At 40.9% G+C, this 16,086-nt stretch overlaps 1 protein-coding gene across 5 annotated transcripts in view; it reads left to right on the top strand.

Annotated features, from left to right (window-relative positions):
• The first annotated feature begins 1,812 nt into the window (after positions 1–1,812).
• The window catches only part of BMP2K (BMP2 inducible kinase), a 130,790-nt gene continuing 116,516 nt past the window's right edge, over positions 1,813–16,086 (top strand). For 3 of the 5 annotated variants that reach the window (XM_030313615.1, XM_030313611.1, XM_030313610.1), the window contains exon 1: positions 1,817–2,171. In XM_030313615.1, coding sequence (XP_030169475.1) covers positions 1,997–2,171 — 175 coding nt within the window. In that variant the 5' untranslated portion in view covers positions 1,817–1,996. Of the gene's footprint in view, positions 2,172–16,086 lie in introns of all 5 variants that reach the window. The other 2 variants (XM_030313614.1, XM_030313613.1) reach the window with 2 other exon arrangements.

The raw sequence follows: 16,086 nt of genomic DNA, 5'->3' as shown, positions 1-16,086 counted from the left end.
ACCACATCAATCATCTGACATATAATCTGACTTCCATTGAGCTGGAATGTACTTTAAAGGTCAGGTCTCTGGATGAAGAATTTTAGTTTAGTGGGTTATGTAGCAAAGATGCCTAAATCCAGAGCACAGTTTTGGCATTGGCAGAAATAGCTTTTCTTCAAATAGCAGAGGGGAGGAAAAGTGGAAGATTATTAAACTCAAAGTCTTTTGCCTAAGCACATCTGCCTGTATCCTACTAACAAGTTGGATAAAGAAATAGAGGTTGGGATAGAACCACATTTATGGACTTTCATAGAAGGTGCATACTAGAGTCCTGCAGGCACAGCTTATTTGGTCTACATTTAAAAAATTTAGAAAATGCCGTATTAGAAAAAAAAAAAAATTCCAGATATCTGGTTTCTCTTAATTGGAACCCCTGGCCACAGTGGGCCTGTATTCACAAGGGCAGGGTGGTGGAAAGCAGTCTAAAGCTGATAATTGGGTGCTTTATTTACACATACTCTGTAATTTGTCATTCTCTTACATTCCCCAATGTCTTATACCCATGTTCCTTTTGCCTGCCTCATTCTGTAGGCATTGGGATTTCTGCAGTTTATGAAATGGACGCAATGAGCTTTTTGTTTTGTTTTGTTTTGTTTTGTTTTAAGTGGGCAAATCTCTTTGTTAGAAGAGCGTTGGAGGAAACTCAACGCTTCCAAACAGTCGTAAACCTGCCGTTTTTCAACCTACTTTTTCAGAATGGCCTAAAGTATGAAACTAAGTATCAAAGGATGGACCTTGTAGTCCCAGCTGTGCCACTACCCAGCTGTGTGACCTTGGGCGAGTCGGTTAAGCTCTCTTGGCCAAAGATGATGAACGGTCTGTAAATGCACTTAATACCTGTTCCGAATATCTCACACGGCTGTGGCACAGCACACGAGATTTTAAAAAGTACTCCTAAGCAATTTTTAAACCGCAAAAACGCTTCCCAGCACAGGCGCCTGTTAAGAGTGTGACACGGTGGCTTTAGAAGTTGGGTTACTGGAATCCGCTCTAGTTCCGTGCTGCTCCCACCTCCCACGCTCGGGGGTGGGCGAACGGAAGAAGATTCTCAGGGGAGGTCTGGAAAACTGGTTTAGAAATGCAGCGAGAAGTTCCTCAGCGGGGGTAAAGTTGTTGGCGGCAGTTTTAAGTATCCAGAGCGACACACCAACTCTTAGCCGAGATCACAGACCCTGCTGCATCGCCACCGCGGGACCCCAGTTCCCGCCCCACCCCCAGCTCGAAGCTGGAGCCCCACAGGCCTGACCTGAACCCTCCTGGCCGGGACCCCCATACCGGAGGCCCCGGACCTCGCCCAAGTTCCCAACCCCCACAATCACCTCCCCCCCCCTTCCCTCTCCACGTGACAAAAGCCGGAACCGTCACTTCCGGCGGCGCGGGTAGCGCGCCTGCGCGGGGCGCCCGGCCTCAGAGAGCGGTGGGCAGCTGCACCGCACCGCCAACGGCCGCGAGTGGCGAGCGGCGTAGGTCCAGCTCCCGCGGCGGCGCCGCTGGCTGCAGTCTTGAGGGTGTGCGGCCGGAGAGGTCCAGCCCACTCGGCGGAGGGGCCGGCCGCCCCGCCCCCTTCCCCACCTACCTCCCTAGCGCCCCCCTCCCGGGCTCGCGCTCCCGACGCTCAGCGAGGCTGCTTGGGAGCCCGGGGTTCTCGAGGAGGCGGTGGCATCGCCCCCGCATTCGGCCCCGCCCCCTCGCGCCCCGCCCCGTCCCCGCCCTCTCCACCGCCCTCTGCGGGAGCCCGGCAGCTGCAGCGGAGCCGCGGAGCGGGCGGCGGGGTAGGGGCAGTGCGCTGGGGGTGCGCGGGATGTGAGGCTCGGCGGGCCGCAGCGCGCACGGACGGTCGGACGGGCGAGGGGCGGCGACCCCTCGCGGACGACCGGCCGCGCGCCGGGCAGAGGACTCGCTCTCTCGCTCGCCCTTGCGCGAACCCCGCGCCCTCCAGCGCGCCGGCGGGACCATGAAGAAGTTCTCTCGAATGCCCAAGTCGGAGGGCGGTGGCGGCGGCGGCGGAGCGGCGGGTGGCGCGGCCGGCGGGGTCGGGGCCGGCTCCAGCTCCGGTAGCTCGTCCGTGGGTGTCCGGGTGTTCTCGGTCGGCCGCTACCAGGTCACCCTGGAGGAGTCGCTGGCCGAAGGTACGGGCGCCTGGGGAGGCTCGGGCAGGCAGGTGAGGGAGGGCTGGGGTGTGGCGGTGGCTTCTCCCGGTCCTCGCCCGCCTCTTTCCTCGCCCTCTTGGTTTACTCTTGTCGGTTCTGCCTCCTGTGCTATGCCAGCAGGGGCTCTTAAAAAGTAGCTCGGGCTTTTTGCTCTGAAACCGGCTCTTCTCGCTGCTGGCAGCTCTGACCAGGGTACAGGTCTCTCATTACGAGTTCAAGTCATTTTCAGCCCTCTTTGACGCGAGGAAATAAATAGAAAACGTCCTAGTGAGTGATGTGGTGTCATGATTGGACCAGTGACTCATTGGAGGGTCAGATCGTGCAGGATCGAGGCTCTGTTCTGCCAGCCGAGGCTTGGGCGGGAGTAGTGCGTTGCTCTCTATCTCCAAGTCTCCACCCGCGCCTCAGGGCACAGGACCCTGCAGCCCCTGGTGTGGAGCTGGGTTTGCTTCTGCTCAGTCTTCGGTTGAAAGAATTTATTTCTATGTGGTGCGTGTGTGCGTGTGTTGGAGTGATACTTTGCCCCAAATTCAGTTAGTAGGTTGCTTTGGGGGAGCAGGTAAACTTGAAGTCCATTTGTCCTTGTTTTTTAGTATCTTTATCAGGGTACTATTCATACCCTTTCAATATGTCTCTTTGATAGTACTTTAAAGGGTGGTCAGAAAGCAGGTTAACTTTCAGTTGTGAAGTTTTGCGTTCGGTCCTTCATTATCTTTACCAGGCTATGTCAGCGGTTCCAAGTCGCTTACAAGAAAGTTTACTCCATTAAAAAAATAAGGTCCTGCACTTTAGTTTTGAATTTCTTGTGTAATTGGCTTGTAGAAAATAGTTTCTCTTATTTATTGCATGCTTAATTTGATCTTTGAGTTTTTAATTGCTGGATATTACAAAATGAATACTTTAAAAAAATCGTGAGAAATTATTTGTTGATACATGGCCCTTTTACAATTCAAGGTTAAGAGAAAAGAAATTAAAGAGTAGTTATGGTTCTCTGAAAGTCAGACGTTGATGTGGTTTGGAGACCGTAGACTGAGATTCCACTTAGGGTTTTTTGAAATGCCATAAACAGTAGCACACTAGTGCAAAAGAAAAATATGAAGGCTTTGTCTATAAAATATTTAAAGAGAAAGAAATCTTGAATTATTTGGGGATGAGTGTCATTGTTTTGCAAGACATTGCCCCTAGTAATGAGCCTAGCCTAACCTTAAAGAGGTGGGAGAAGGATCCTTAGCTTCTCAAAAGAATGAATATATGGTGATTGGTTTTGATAGATTTACTATGCTATAAAATTTCCTAGCTCCTTATTGTACATGGATTTCAAATGTTGGCTTAGATTGAGTTGTGGGTTTTAAGAAGACATGGCTATTAACTCACATGCTGTACTTGTTTCTGTGAATTGTAGTAACTAATTGAAGTGTGGCTTGAGTAGTATTAAACTCACTTTATTTCACAAAATCCCAGATCAGTCTTTTTATTTAGTAGAAAGAAAACATTGATGTTAAATCAAACTAGACTTTGGATTTGTGGCTTCTATCACTGCTCTAAACATATCCTATCATTACCCTAAGCAAGTCATTTTCAGTAAAAATTAAGTAATTTTGGAAAATGAAAATAAAAATGAATAATTTCAAAGGGGAGTGCTCACTGAACCCCCCCCCCCCACACACAAATTCAAGGACTAATGTTATTGTTAGAGTGTTCCACTAACTTTTGCTGTAAATTTTGTCATTTTTTTCTTAGGAAAATTCATAATTGAGTGCTAGGACAAAGTAGGAGCTGAAGAATCCCTTTTGGAAGATGGGACTCCCCCACTTAACACACCAGCTGCTGGACTAAGACTTTTATTTAGTCTTCTCTGAAGGGGAGGGGAAGCTTTCTTCCCTGTTTATTTATTTTTTTTCTGTTCACACATACAACTGAAATTACGTATATTCAGTTTACTTTTTGATCCTGACAGTTTCTTCTTATGTAAGATCCTTAATACCCTGTCTCCTTTCCAAATAATTTAGACAATTTAGACAAGATCTTTAAGCACAAGGTCTGGTTCACATTCAAGAATGATCATTCAATAACTGACAGATAGATTTGTTGGGCTGTAAGATTAGGGCAGGTGGTTGTGGAAAGGCATTAGAGTTTGGAGTACCTTAATTGGGGAGAGGTATACTGTTGAGTGGGAAAAGGGGTAGAAATAAAGACAGAACTAAAAACAAACGTGATAGGTTTTACATTTTTTTGCTTTGGGTCCATGTTGTTTAAACAGGGCCAAGACTGTAGGTGCTGTGCTCTGAGGTGTTTTTGCCATGCTACTGCAAACATAGGCGTCTTGTTCACATTGACCTCTGCAGTGTGTGTGAGTCTTTAATAAATCTGGTATTCTTTCTCTCTGTCTCGTATTCTGTCTTATATTCCCCCTCCTTCTCTCTTTCTCTCTAAGTAATACATATTTATATATTTGATTCTTATTATTTACAGTAGGTATTTTTTGTAAAGTCACTGGGTAGTGAATTAGTGAATACTCAACCATTGCCCTTGGGAAATACAGGCATAGATACTGCAGGCCTCTGTTCACAACATCTTTGTCAACCAGTCAATATATACCCTTGTTTTATGTGTGTTTCTGTTTAAAGACTTTATAATATATATTGTTGACTCATTACAACTGAGCTCATGGCTAACAGCACTGTAATGCATGTCTAAAATGAAGCTTATCTAAAATGCGTATTTTCTTTGTAAGGGACATCACAACCTTCTTGAATTTCGGAGCACAAGACGACACTTTGCCATTATGCTTGGGGCCATTTTAAACTATGAAATCACCAATAAAAAGCACAAAAATGAGGAAAACATGGCACTAAACAGACCTCAAAAAGTGCTCTTGTTTATAAACAAGGCAGAACTTCACGTTGACTCCACCTGGCCTTCTCAAAATTGTCACTGCTGTGCTCATCTCCGCAAATGATCATGAAAATGCCATTGTATAGATTTTGGGATACAGATAAATTTTAGCAACTACATGAATTTATAAATATGGAATTCCCAAATAATGAGAATCAACTACATGTGTATGTATATGTTTATTATACATATATGTGTATATTTATATATTATATATTTAATTAAAAATAATTAAATCGGAGGTATATTTATATGTTATAACTGAACTGTTGGAGTAGTTTCTTCTCTGAAATATACTTTGTATCACACTCTCTACCTAAGTATGTGTATGTTTGAAAATGCTGACACCTTGCACCTTTTTAATTCCTGCTCAGAGTTTAGAGGACTAATATCATCATAGTGGAGCATTTTCATGTTTTTTTTTTTTTTTTTTTTTTTTTTCCAAAAACAGTTTAGTTTCAGGAGTACCTGCTAACCAAATGCAGCCTTTGCCTCTAGAAATGAGGTAGAGTTGGGGCGCCTGGGTGGCGCAGTCGGTTAAGCGTCCGACTTCAGCCAGGTCACGATCTCGCGGTCCGTGAGTTCCAGCCCCGCGTCGGGCTCTGGGCTGATGGCTCAGAGCCTGGAGCCTGTTTCCGATTCTGTGTCTCCCTCTCTCTCTGCCCCTCCCCCGTTCATGCTCTGTCTCTCTCTGTCCCAAAAATAAATAAACGTTGAAAAAAAAAATTTTATAGAAATGAGGTAGAGCCATATGTTAATTTTAGCTTGAAACAGTGTCAAATTGTCAGGCACATATAATTCAATTATATTGACTATATAATTCAATATCGTTTTTAAAGTTTTTATTAAAATGTAGGACTGGCTCTTTGGTCACATGCCTACATAGGCCTTCAGTGCTCATCAGAGGATTTAATGTTGATTGGTAACAGGAAGAAGTTGGTTCTCAAGTAGGGGACTTCTTTTTCTTTTTTTTTTTTTTTTTTAAATTTTTTTTTTCAACGTTTATTTATTTTTCGGACAGAGAGAGACAGAGCATGAACGGGGGAGGGGCAGAGAGAGAGGGAGACACAGAATCGGAAACAGGCTCCAGGCTCTGAGCCATCAGCCCAGAGCCTGACGCGGGGCTCGAACTCCCGGACCGCGAGATCGTGACCTGGCTGAAGTCGGACGCTTAACCGACTGCGCCACCCAGGCGCCCCGGGGACTTCTTTTTCTAAACATGTTTGGTACAAAGTGCTTAAAGAAATGGGGAACCTGGAGGCTGGGACACTATCCATAATTTGTTGAGATAATCTAATTGTGAGGTTATGGGGGCGGGGTACGAGTGGTATTTTGAATATGATTGCATGGGTACAACTTTCTGTCATGGGGATGGGGGTTGTTGGTACAGTCAGTACAGGTAATTGGAGGCCAGGAATTTACTACAGAATTCTGTAGAAGGAGCTCAGTAGCTCTCTTAGATAATTGCTTAGATTAGGGTGAGTTAATTTAGGCTAAGTGTTAACTGATTCTTACTGTTAATTTTACAGGAAGGTGGTAAAATACATTCGATTTTGCAATATAAATCAGTCTGAAAATGATGGATTTAAGCATGATAATTCATTTGCAGGAATTATCTGTGGCTGCCCAGTAACTTGTAAGTTGAAGTTTCTAAGAGAGGACAGAGAGAGCACAAGGGGAAGATTTAATAAAAATATTGACAACTGTTACTACTCCATAACTATTAAATGCCTTTTATGTGTCAGGCTCTGTAGTAGGCACTGTTTATACAGTGGAGAACAAAACGTATTTCTTTGTCCTTACAGAATTTACAGTCTAGTATAGAAGATAAATATTAAGAAATCATTAAGTTAATGTAGTTAATTTTGATAATTGTCATGAGAAGAAAGCACAGGGTTTTTGTGAGAGAATAATTCAGTTTATATTGGAGGGTCAAGGAAGACCTTTTTTGGTATTTTACCAGAAGTCTGAAGTATAAGAAAAGTTAGGTAAAGGCAGAGGTGTGAAGGTGGGGGTAATGTGGAGTATGAAGAGAGAGGTCTATATGTGGATAAGAGTTTTAGGAACTGAAACATGCCCAGAGCTGCAGAGTATAATGATTCAGTCAGATGGTGGAAGGACCCAAGATGATGTTGGAAAGGTGACCAGGATCCAGGACTTTAGGATTTTAGATTTTATCTAAAAATGCAGTGGGAAGCTATTGAAATTTCAAATTAGGGCAGTGGTATGCTCTGATTTGTATTTTCACAAGATCATGGTGATTATTACATAGAGACTGGTTGAGAAGTATACAGATTAGATGGGCTGTGGGGATGGAGACAAACGTTACAGTGCTTAAATGGGAATACCTGGTGATGGTTTGGATTGGGGGGAGGGTATTATAGGAACTTAAAAAAATGACTTGCTTATGCAGCTCTTGGATTGGAGGTACCATTTGTTTCTGGGAGAGTAGAGAAGGAACAGGTTTGTTTGTTTGTTTGTTTTTTTTAGGGGGAAAAGGTTAGGAAGATACCCAGGAGTTCCAGACATATTTAATTGGGATGTCTCGGAGGAAATAAATGTCAAGTGGGATCCTGAGTATATGGTCTGGTACTCACCAGAGGTGTCTGGGCTTAGTGATAGTTTTTTTTTTTTTTTTTTTTTTTTAAGTTTATTCATTTTTGAGAGACAGAGCATGAGAGAGAAGGGATGGAGGGGCAGAGAGAGAGAATCTCAAGCAGGCTCCACACGCCCAGCACAGAGCCCAATGCAGGGCTGAAACTCACCAACCTTGAGATCATGATCTGAGCTGAAATCAAGAGTCAGATGCTCAACCTACTGAGCCACCCAGCTTCCCTGAGATAGGTATTTTTGATAAGTGAGCATTTGGCTGTTATTTAAAGCCCTGGGACAGGATAATGGAGGGAGAGAGTACAGAAGGAGAAGGCTCACTAAAAGACTCTGGTAGAACATTGGTCTCATACATTAGTGTTCATCAGAATCATTTGGAGGCCTTGGTAAACCACAGATTGCTGAGCCTGACCTCCAAGGTTTGATTTCATATGTCTGGGTAAGGCCCATAATTTTCATTTCTAACAACTGGCTCACTGATGCTGATGCTGCTGGTCCAGAAACCACACCTTGAGAACCACTGATTTAGAGTAAAAAAAGGAGCTGCCAGAGAGTTATGAAGAATACCAGGAGAATCTGATGCCTTGAAGAGGAGGGAGTGGACAATTTGAGAGTCATCTTGATCATGTTGTTTGGCCAGGCACTCACAGTTCTTCATGCGTAGCTTTTTTTTTTTTTTTTTTTAAGATTTTATTTTTAAGCAATGTCTACACCCAACGCGTGGGGCTCAAAATCAGGCTACTTCCTGATAATACTCTTTGCTCCAGCTACAGTATGCTCCATTCCCTGTTGTTCTGTGACTGAATCTGGTATCTTGCCTATCACTACCTTTGCCTGTGTAATCCTAGTTGTCTGACTGCTAGTTATGATCACTGCCTTCTTCCTGAGGACATTTGTAGCTATTTATTTGCTTTTTTCCCCTCCCTCTTCACATTTAATCTTTTGTTTTGAGATACAATTGTGGAAGCACGTGGAAACACTAAGGTGGTTATTGTTCCTGTCTCATTTCCCCTAGCAGATAGTAAAATTCTTGAGGCTAGAAGTACTATTAATTGCTTTTTGAATCACACAGATTGCTGTGTCATATCATGGACCTTCAAATTCTTTTCAAAGGAAATGATTTTTTGGCTTTTTTTTTTTTTGTAATGAATCCAGATGGAGTTCTTCAATAGAATTTAAGACCTATTTACAAATTGAGAAGCACCAGTGAAGGGCTCTTTATTTCTTGTCCCATCAAAGGTCTTCTGCTTAGGTCAGGGGACCCTGAATTTTCTCCATTGGTGAAAGAAGACTTTGTTTTGTTTTGTTTTGAAACCTGCACATGCATGTTCACAGCAGCTTTATTCATCAGTCAAAAGCTAGAAACAGAAGGAGTCAACATCATAGTGGCATAAGATGTACCTTTTTTCTTTTAAATGTGAGATTTATTTTTAAAAATTTTAATTCCAATATAGTTAACATATAGTGTTATATTAGTTTCAAGTGTACAATACAGTGATCCAACAGTTCCCTACAGGTGAAGACAAACTTGAAGACAAAGTTTAAGGCAAAGTGTCATTTCTGTTAGTTTCCTTGAAACAACAAAGAAAGAACAGTTGGATGCCCCTTTATAGTTATTTTTCACTGTTGACATATTTTTCTTTATTTAGCAAAGGTGGCTAAGTTTAAAAAAGAAAAGTATTGTTACATGCAATTATGAAATTTTTTAAAATTTTACTTATTTTTTAAAATGTTTATTATTTTTGAGAGAGAGTGAGCACGAGTGGTGGAGGGGCAGAGAGAGGGGGAGAGAGAGAATCCTAAGCAGGCTCTGAGCTGTCAGCATGGAGCCTGAGTGAGGCTTGAACTCATGAATCCGTGAGATCATGACTTGAGCCTAAGTCAGACACTTAACTGAGCCACCCAGGCACTCAATGAAATTGTTTTATGTTGTATAATTGATTTTGACAGTGAGCTTTTTGAGGGCAGGATCTTATTTATCTCTGTATCTTCAGTATTTTGTCCAACAATTTTGTTTTTGTTGTTGTTGTTGAATTAAACTCAAGGAAGCATTGCTTCCTTTTTTATAACATGGAGTTAATATTTGTTATGGAGATTAAAAGGTAAAGTGTGATATTAACACGATAATGTGTGACAGTACCTAACCATACATGCCAAATCTTTCAATAAATGTAGGCCAGTTTTAGGTTCAGATTTGGTTATAAGCTTTCAGTGAAATCTGCTTTTGGAATTATAGTAACTTGCTTGTAGTTTAGGTATTAAATTTATCCTGAATTGAGTATCACATTTATGTTTGTAAAAAATTTGAATTATTTTAATGAGATAATTATTTTATAGCATTTAGCCACGTACAGTTTTTAAGTTTCAATCAGTTATATAGAATAGCAGTGTATGCTTTGACAATGAAATGAAAGTGATTTGTAGCATTACTAACACATGCTTCTCTTTCAAATTATGTTCTCATAGGGATAGCTCTTTGGTTACAATTTTAATTGCTATGTTTTCTCTAGAGGTGGCAGTTTTATTCAAGGGCAAGATACACTAAAGCAATTCCCAATTTTCAATTTTTTGAAACCAGTATAGTGGAAATTATATGTTATCTCCAAAAATGGTTCTAAATTGCACCGACATCAAATTTCTTTGCTTTCAGGCGTCATCAGCTTTGTGTGGTTAATATTGACTTGCTCATGCTGAGCAGTTTGGAAAGGTTGTCTTTGATTATTTAAAAAATAATAGAAATAAATTAATGTTTGTTGGCATTTTTCCATTATGGGGTCTTCAGGAGGGGAAAAATACAAAAGGTACTTGATGTTGTTTATATTAAGGAACATAACTAGAAGGTGGAATTATTGTTTGTCCTTAGATTGATTTTGGACCTTCTTTAGTGTTCTTTACTCATCCTGTAGATTCTCTTGGTTCTCTTTCATCCTTTCTTTTCCTCCTTTTTGGGCAAAACTTGAAGTAGAACATAAACATTTATTAGAATCTATATGGTAGCTATCAAAATGATTAAAGGCTTGACTTGGAATTCTGAAATTAGGAGTCCTGAGTGGCGATTTCAAAGCTACAGAAAGGTTTCATCACAGAGTTGAGACTGTTTATTCCTTGCTTTTATCATACCTCCATCCATCTGGTGAACAATTTGTCTACCCACAAGCCTACTATTTTTAGGAAACTTGAGTTGGGAAGTTGAGTGGTTAATGACTGAGCTGTTTTAAATAGTTGGGCATTTAGTTAATTTGGAGATTCTCTTGTCTGTGTGTATCATCTTTACAAATGAGATCAGTCAGCACATTTCTGCTAACAATTTGCGTCTCTTTGAAGGAGAGTGGTTGTTAGGCTTTTTACAGATATGCTTTCTTATGGAATTTTTGGTTTATCCTAGTCTTGTAGAATTCCAGTAAAGTTTAAGGGCATAGTTTGGGATGTAGCCTTTAGAGAGGCATTTTGCAGTGAATATTAGTTTTATTTTTTAAATTTTCAAATGTCTTTACTTTTTATTTTTGTGTGAGAGAGATATACAGAGTTGAGCGGGGCAGGGGCAGAGGGAGGGAGACACAGAATCTGAAGCAGGCTCCAGGCTCTGAGCTGTCAGCACAGAGCCTGATGTGGGGGCTCCAACTCACAAACCCTGAGATCCTGACCTGAGCCGAAGTCTGACCCTTAACTGAGCCAGCCAGGTGCCCTGCAGTGAATATTATTTTAAAATTTGAAACAGTTGTTGCTACTGGTTTGCCTATTTTAACATTTCATTAAATCTTTGAATTGGTGTCTTCTTGGAGGCAACTATTAAAAACAGGCAAAGCTGGGAGTTGGGCCAGCTGATATTCCCAGTTACGCCACTAATTTGCATTGTGACACTGTGACCTCTGTTTCCTCAAGAAAAAAAAATGAAGTGGATGAAGATGAATCTGTAACATCTTTTTCCATTTTAGCATTCTCTGATTCTATGTAACTGATCCTTATTGCTCCTCTGATAAAAGAGGAGCATCGGAAAGGAGGGATAAAGATGAACAATTCTAAGATTGAGACCATAATGACAGGATTGTGTGTGATAATCATGCATTTGAGTTCTTTGACAAGCTTCAGTATAGATTAGTAATTTTATCCCACAGTATACCATTATTTCTTAATCATTGTGAAAAATTCTTTTCTAGGAAATTGCCTTTTGTAGTACACCTTGAGATAAGGGGACAGTCACTCAAAATCATGTGGCATTTCAGAGTACTATTTAGTTTCAGAGGATATGCCACCTTAATTGGTTCTTTTGTTATTTTAATAGTTTGTGTTCTTCAGGTGACTCATAACCTGTGTATTTTGGAGGGCATCTGAAAGTGAAGAAATTTTCATGTTTTTCAGGTTTTTATTTGGAAAAATGTGTAAGGAAGGGTTATGACAGTGCTTGCTCTGAGTTCTTTATTGGATAGAAAGCTTACCCATGAGATGTGTGATGAGTCTGTTACTTTTTGTTTCCAGTGCTGTCAATTCTAGTTTGGGTCCTTAATCCTTCTCAGAGAATTATGTTCTCATGCAGACTGTTCTTCCCCTTGTAGGCTCTCGACTCCCAAATCAGCTCTTGTATTCCTTTCAGTTTTTCTTCCTGAAATGGACTTCTGATCATTTGCCTAACCATGTGAATACACGTGAAATACAAACTTGCTACCATGGGATTGGAGGCCCTCTGCAGTGTGACCCCAACTCCCCTCTAGTCTTAATCTCTGGCTGTAACCTAGGTGTGTGTTACTGTACATGCACTTGATATTTTCCACACTTTGCTCTTGCTTTTTCATTCCTGTTTGTTACCTTATGTTGTTACATTGCCTAGAATGCAGACACCTGGCTCCCCACTATTGAAATGTATCTTGCAGGATACATTTACATATATAGTTACTTTCTTGCAGTCTTTATTTTTCTATGAAACCCTACTCACAACCAAATGGGTGTAATTATTATGCCTTCCTTTGATGCTCTGTATAGCAACTGTTGCTTACATTGCACTTATTTTTCACAGCTTTGCTCTACTCCAAGAAACGTATAATAAAAAGTTTCCTTTACTGCAGGATTTAAAGTTCCATTAAGATTTAGCTTGTACTCATCTTTTTTTCTCTAGCAGTGCTGTACTCATGATAGGTATTCAGTACATTTGTAAGAGATTTAGTTTTCAAATTGAAAAGCAGCCAGAAGGCCTCTAAACATATAAGACAACTGGATAACAACCATGTTTGACATATCCAACAGTTTAGTTGGTATTTAGGAGCAGGTTGGCCCTGTTTTTCAAGGTACGTCCTTATATGGAAACTAAAATAAGTAGATAGAGATATTTGATGGTAATGTTGGTATATTATCTCGGTAAATGAAAAAAATACTACCGGTTTTATTTTGGGGTTCCTGGCATGTTTCATTTCTGTAGTGATTACACAAATAGTACATCTTTGTTTTATGGATACTGCATTGCTCTTCTTACTAGTGTGACTCTCAAAAATGTTCTAGCCTGAGTTCCCTTGACCCATGTCATCTTTAAAGAAAGCCAGTACTGTGGGGCAGAGAGGGCAAACTGAACAGGCCTAAAGTATGTGCTCTGAATACCGATTCTTAAAGTAACAATATTGGAGATGGTCAACTGGCTATGGCTTTTGAGTGGTTGATAGTTACCAAGGCTTAATGGGACAACTGGTATTTAAGAGAATGAGAGATTAGGAAGAAGGGGATCTTATATCTTTAATGCTCTGGGGAAGAAAATACTCGATTATTACTCTAAGGGACCCCTCTAACCAGTGTGTATGGTATTGGGGGTGCTTTTCTAGTTAGAGACACATTCAGTTTTCTTTTTGATTAGGGAATTTGTAAGCCTGGAGTAGCAGATCAGAGGGTAGCAACTGAGTCTTTATGCAGTTTTGTTAATAACTGATCATTATCACACTCAGCATTCTTCTATTCCTCCTTTGGTTTTCTAGAAGAGAGGTTTCTAACACACCACTTGTCTTGCCTAATTGCTGTGTTTACTTATTTTCCTTAATTTTTTATGGCTGGGTCATTGTTAAGACTGGCTGGAGCTTTTTACATACTTAAGTATTCTCTTTTGAATGAGATTGTCAGTGGTTCGTCTAAATTTTATTCATTCTGGAATCATTAAGATACTAGTATTAAAATGACTTACATGTAATAGAGTAAAATATTTTGCTTAATGAATGTTGTCAGGACTCCTTTACTAGGGGAGTGGGATTATGCATCACTGGCCATGACCCACTTTCTCATTCTCTGGCCTGCATAGCAGAATCTCTCCTACTGAATGTTAATGGTCTATTCTTTGTATACAAAAAAATGATGCCACTGTCTCATGATCAGTAGGACATGTGTTTTGAGTTATTTTTCCAGAAGTAGGATGGCTATATGCTCTCTGTGCATAGGCTTTTAATAGGCTTTTCTGTGAGCAATAATAGAAGATTGTTTGTAAGATAGTGAACTTGTGTTGTAAGTAATAATGTAGACCTGAAAAGGTTTTTTTTTTGTTTTGTTTTGTTTTGTTTTGTTTTGCTTTCTTACCAACTAGCCTAGTTCAAATACCAGTGAATAGTTAACTGGGTTTTTAAATCTGTTAATTTTTTATCTTTCAGTGTAAAATCCAAAGGAGAAATTCTAAGGATCTCAATCCAAACTGATATATACTTTAAAACATATTGGGGCACCTAGGTGGCTCAGTATGTTAAACATCCAACTTCAGCTCAGGTCACGATCTCACAGTTTGTGAATTCAAGCCCCACGTTGGGCTCTGCACTGACAGCTCAGAGCCTGGAGCTTGCCTCAAATTCTGTGTCTCCCCCTCTCTCTGCCCTCCCCTGCTTGTGTTCTCTCTCTCTTTCTCTCTCTCTCTTTCAAAAGTAAATAAATAAACATTAAAAAAAATAAAGCATTCTGAAGCTAGCTGTTACGGATTTTGTTGTTCAGCTCACTGAAGTGAGAACTTAAGAAATGTTGAAAATCTGGGGTGCTGGCTGGCTCACTCAGTTAAGCATCTGACTCTTGATTTTGGCTTAGGTCATGATCTCATGTTTGTGGGTTCAAGCCCTGCGTTGGGCTCTGCACTGACAGAGTGGAGCCTGCTTGGGAGTTTTTCTCTTCCTCGCTCTCTCTGCCCCTCCCCCGCTCTCATGCGCATGTGCACGCACACTCTCTCTCAAAAATAAACATTAAAAAAAGATGTAAAAAGTTGAATATCCATGGATTTTTAAAAAAGTATGTGTTTGTTTATGTCACTCTGCTGATAGTACTCTGTCCATAAGGAATGTTGGAGTTTGCATGCTATAATGTTCAAAGTTGGATGTAACTAATGTCCATAAATTTCTCATATGAGAAACTCATGTTACGGATTTAAGGTTCATATTTGTTCTCACCTTAGAGTAGCATCTGTCTTTTGTTAGTAAAGGCTATATGTATTTTAAAAAGTTATGATGGGCCATTATGGATATTGTGGGCTCAGTTCATTGATTTTTACTTTTTGGAAGGCTAAATATAGGAGTGGGGGTGATGGGTGGTGTACAAGAATCTGAATTGAGGGTAAGACCTTCTCAGCTTCCTTTATAAAATATTCTTAAATATTATACTAACTGGTGTTATTGGACTAACAGTCTTTCTTTTATTTATTAAAAAAATTTTTTTTTTTAACGTTTATTTATTTTTGAGACAGAGAGAGACAGAGCATGAACGGGGGAGGGGCAGAGAGAGAGGGAGACACAGAATTGGAAGCAGGCTCCAGGCTCTGAGCCATCAGCCCAGAGCCCGACTCAGGGCTCGAACTCACTCAGGGACCCTGAGATCGTGACTTGAGCTGAAGTCGAACGCTTAACCGACTGAGCCACCCAGGCGCCCCACAGTCTTTCTTTTAAAATGCTAGTGAATCATTCATTAAATTTCCCGTAATTGTAGCTTCAGTTCCCTCATTTAACTGGGAGAAAGTGGAGTAAGTGATGGCCCCAAAGTCACGCTGTTAGTGTTGGTTGTGGAGGGAGGAATTTAGGTCTCATGACTTTAATCTAGCCCTCTTTCCACTACATGTGGCCTCCTTAATTGACTCCTGTGCACATACTGGCCCTGGCTTTTGATTGGAGTAGGGACTTCGAGCAAGTGTAAAGGACTAGGGGACTTTTAATATTCTGGAGGCAGCTGGACTATTAATGGGTGTCTGCATAGTCTGAGGTGTAAGGAGGTATTCCCATCCTCTTTTGAGTTAAAGCTTTCCCTCTTTGCTTTTTCCTAAGGCCATCAAACCAGTTGTTTGAGTTGTCAACAGTTGTTTAAGACGACAGGATTAATTTTAAGAAGTTTAAAATGCAGCTTCCCCCAAATGAGGCTGTTGTCTCCGTGTAGAAAGGTTTGATTGTAAATGGAATGT

Source organism: Lynx canadensis, chromosome B1, assembly GCF_007474595.2.
Source record: "Lynx canadensis isolate LIC74 chromosome B1, mLynCan4.pri.v2, whole genome shotgun sequence".
NCBI classification, from domain to species: Eukaryota; Metazoa; Chordata; class Mammalia; order Carnivora; family Felidae; genus Lynx; species Lynx canadensis.
This window is presented reverse-complemented; position numbering and strand designations above follow the sequence as displayed.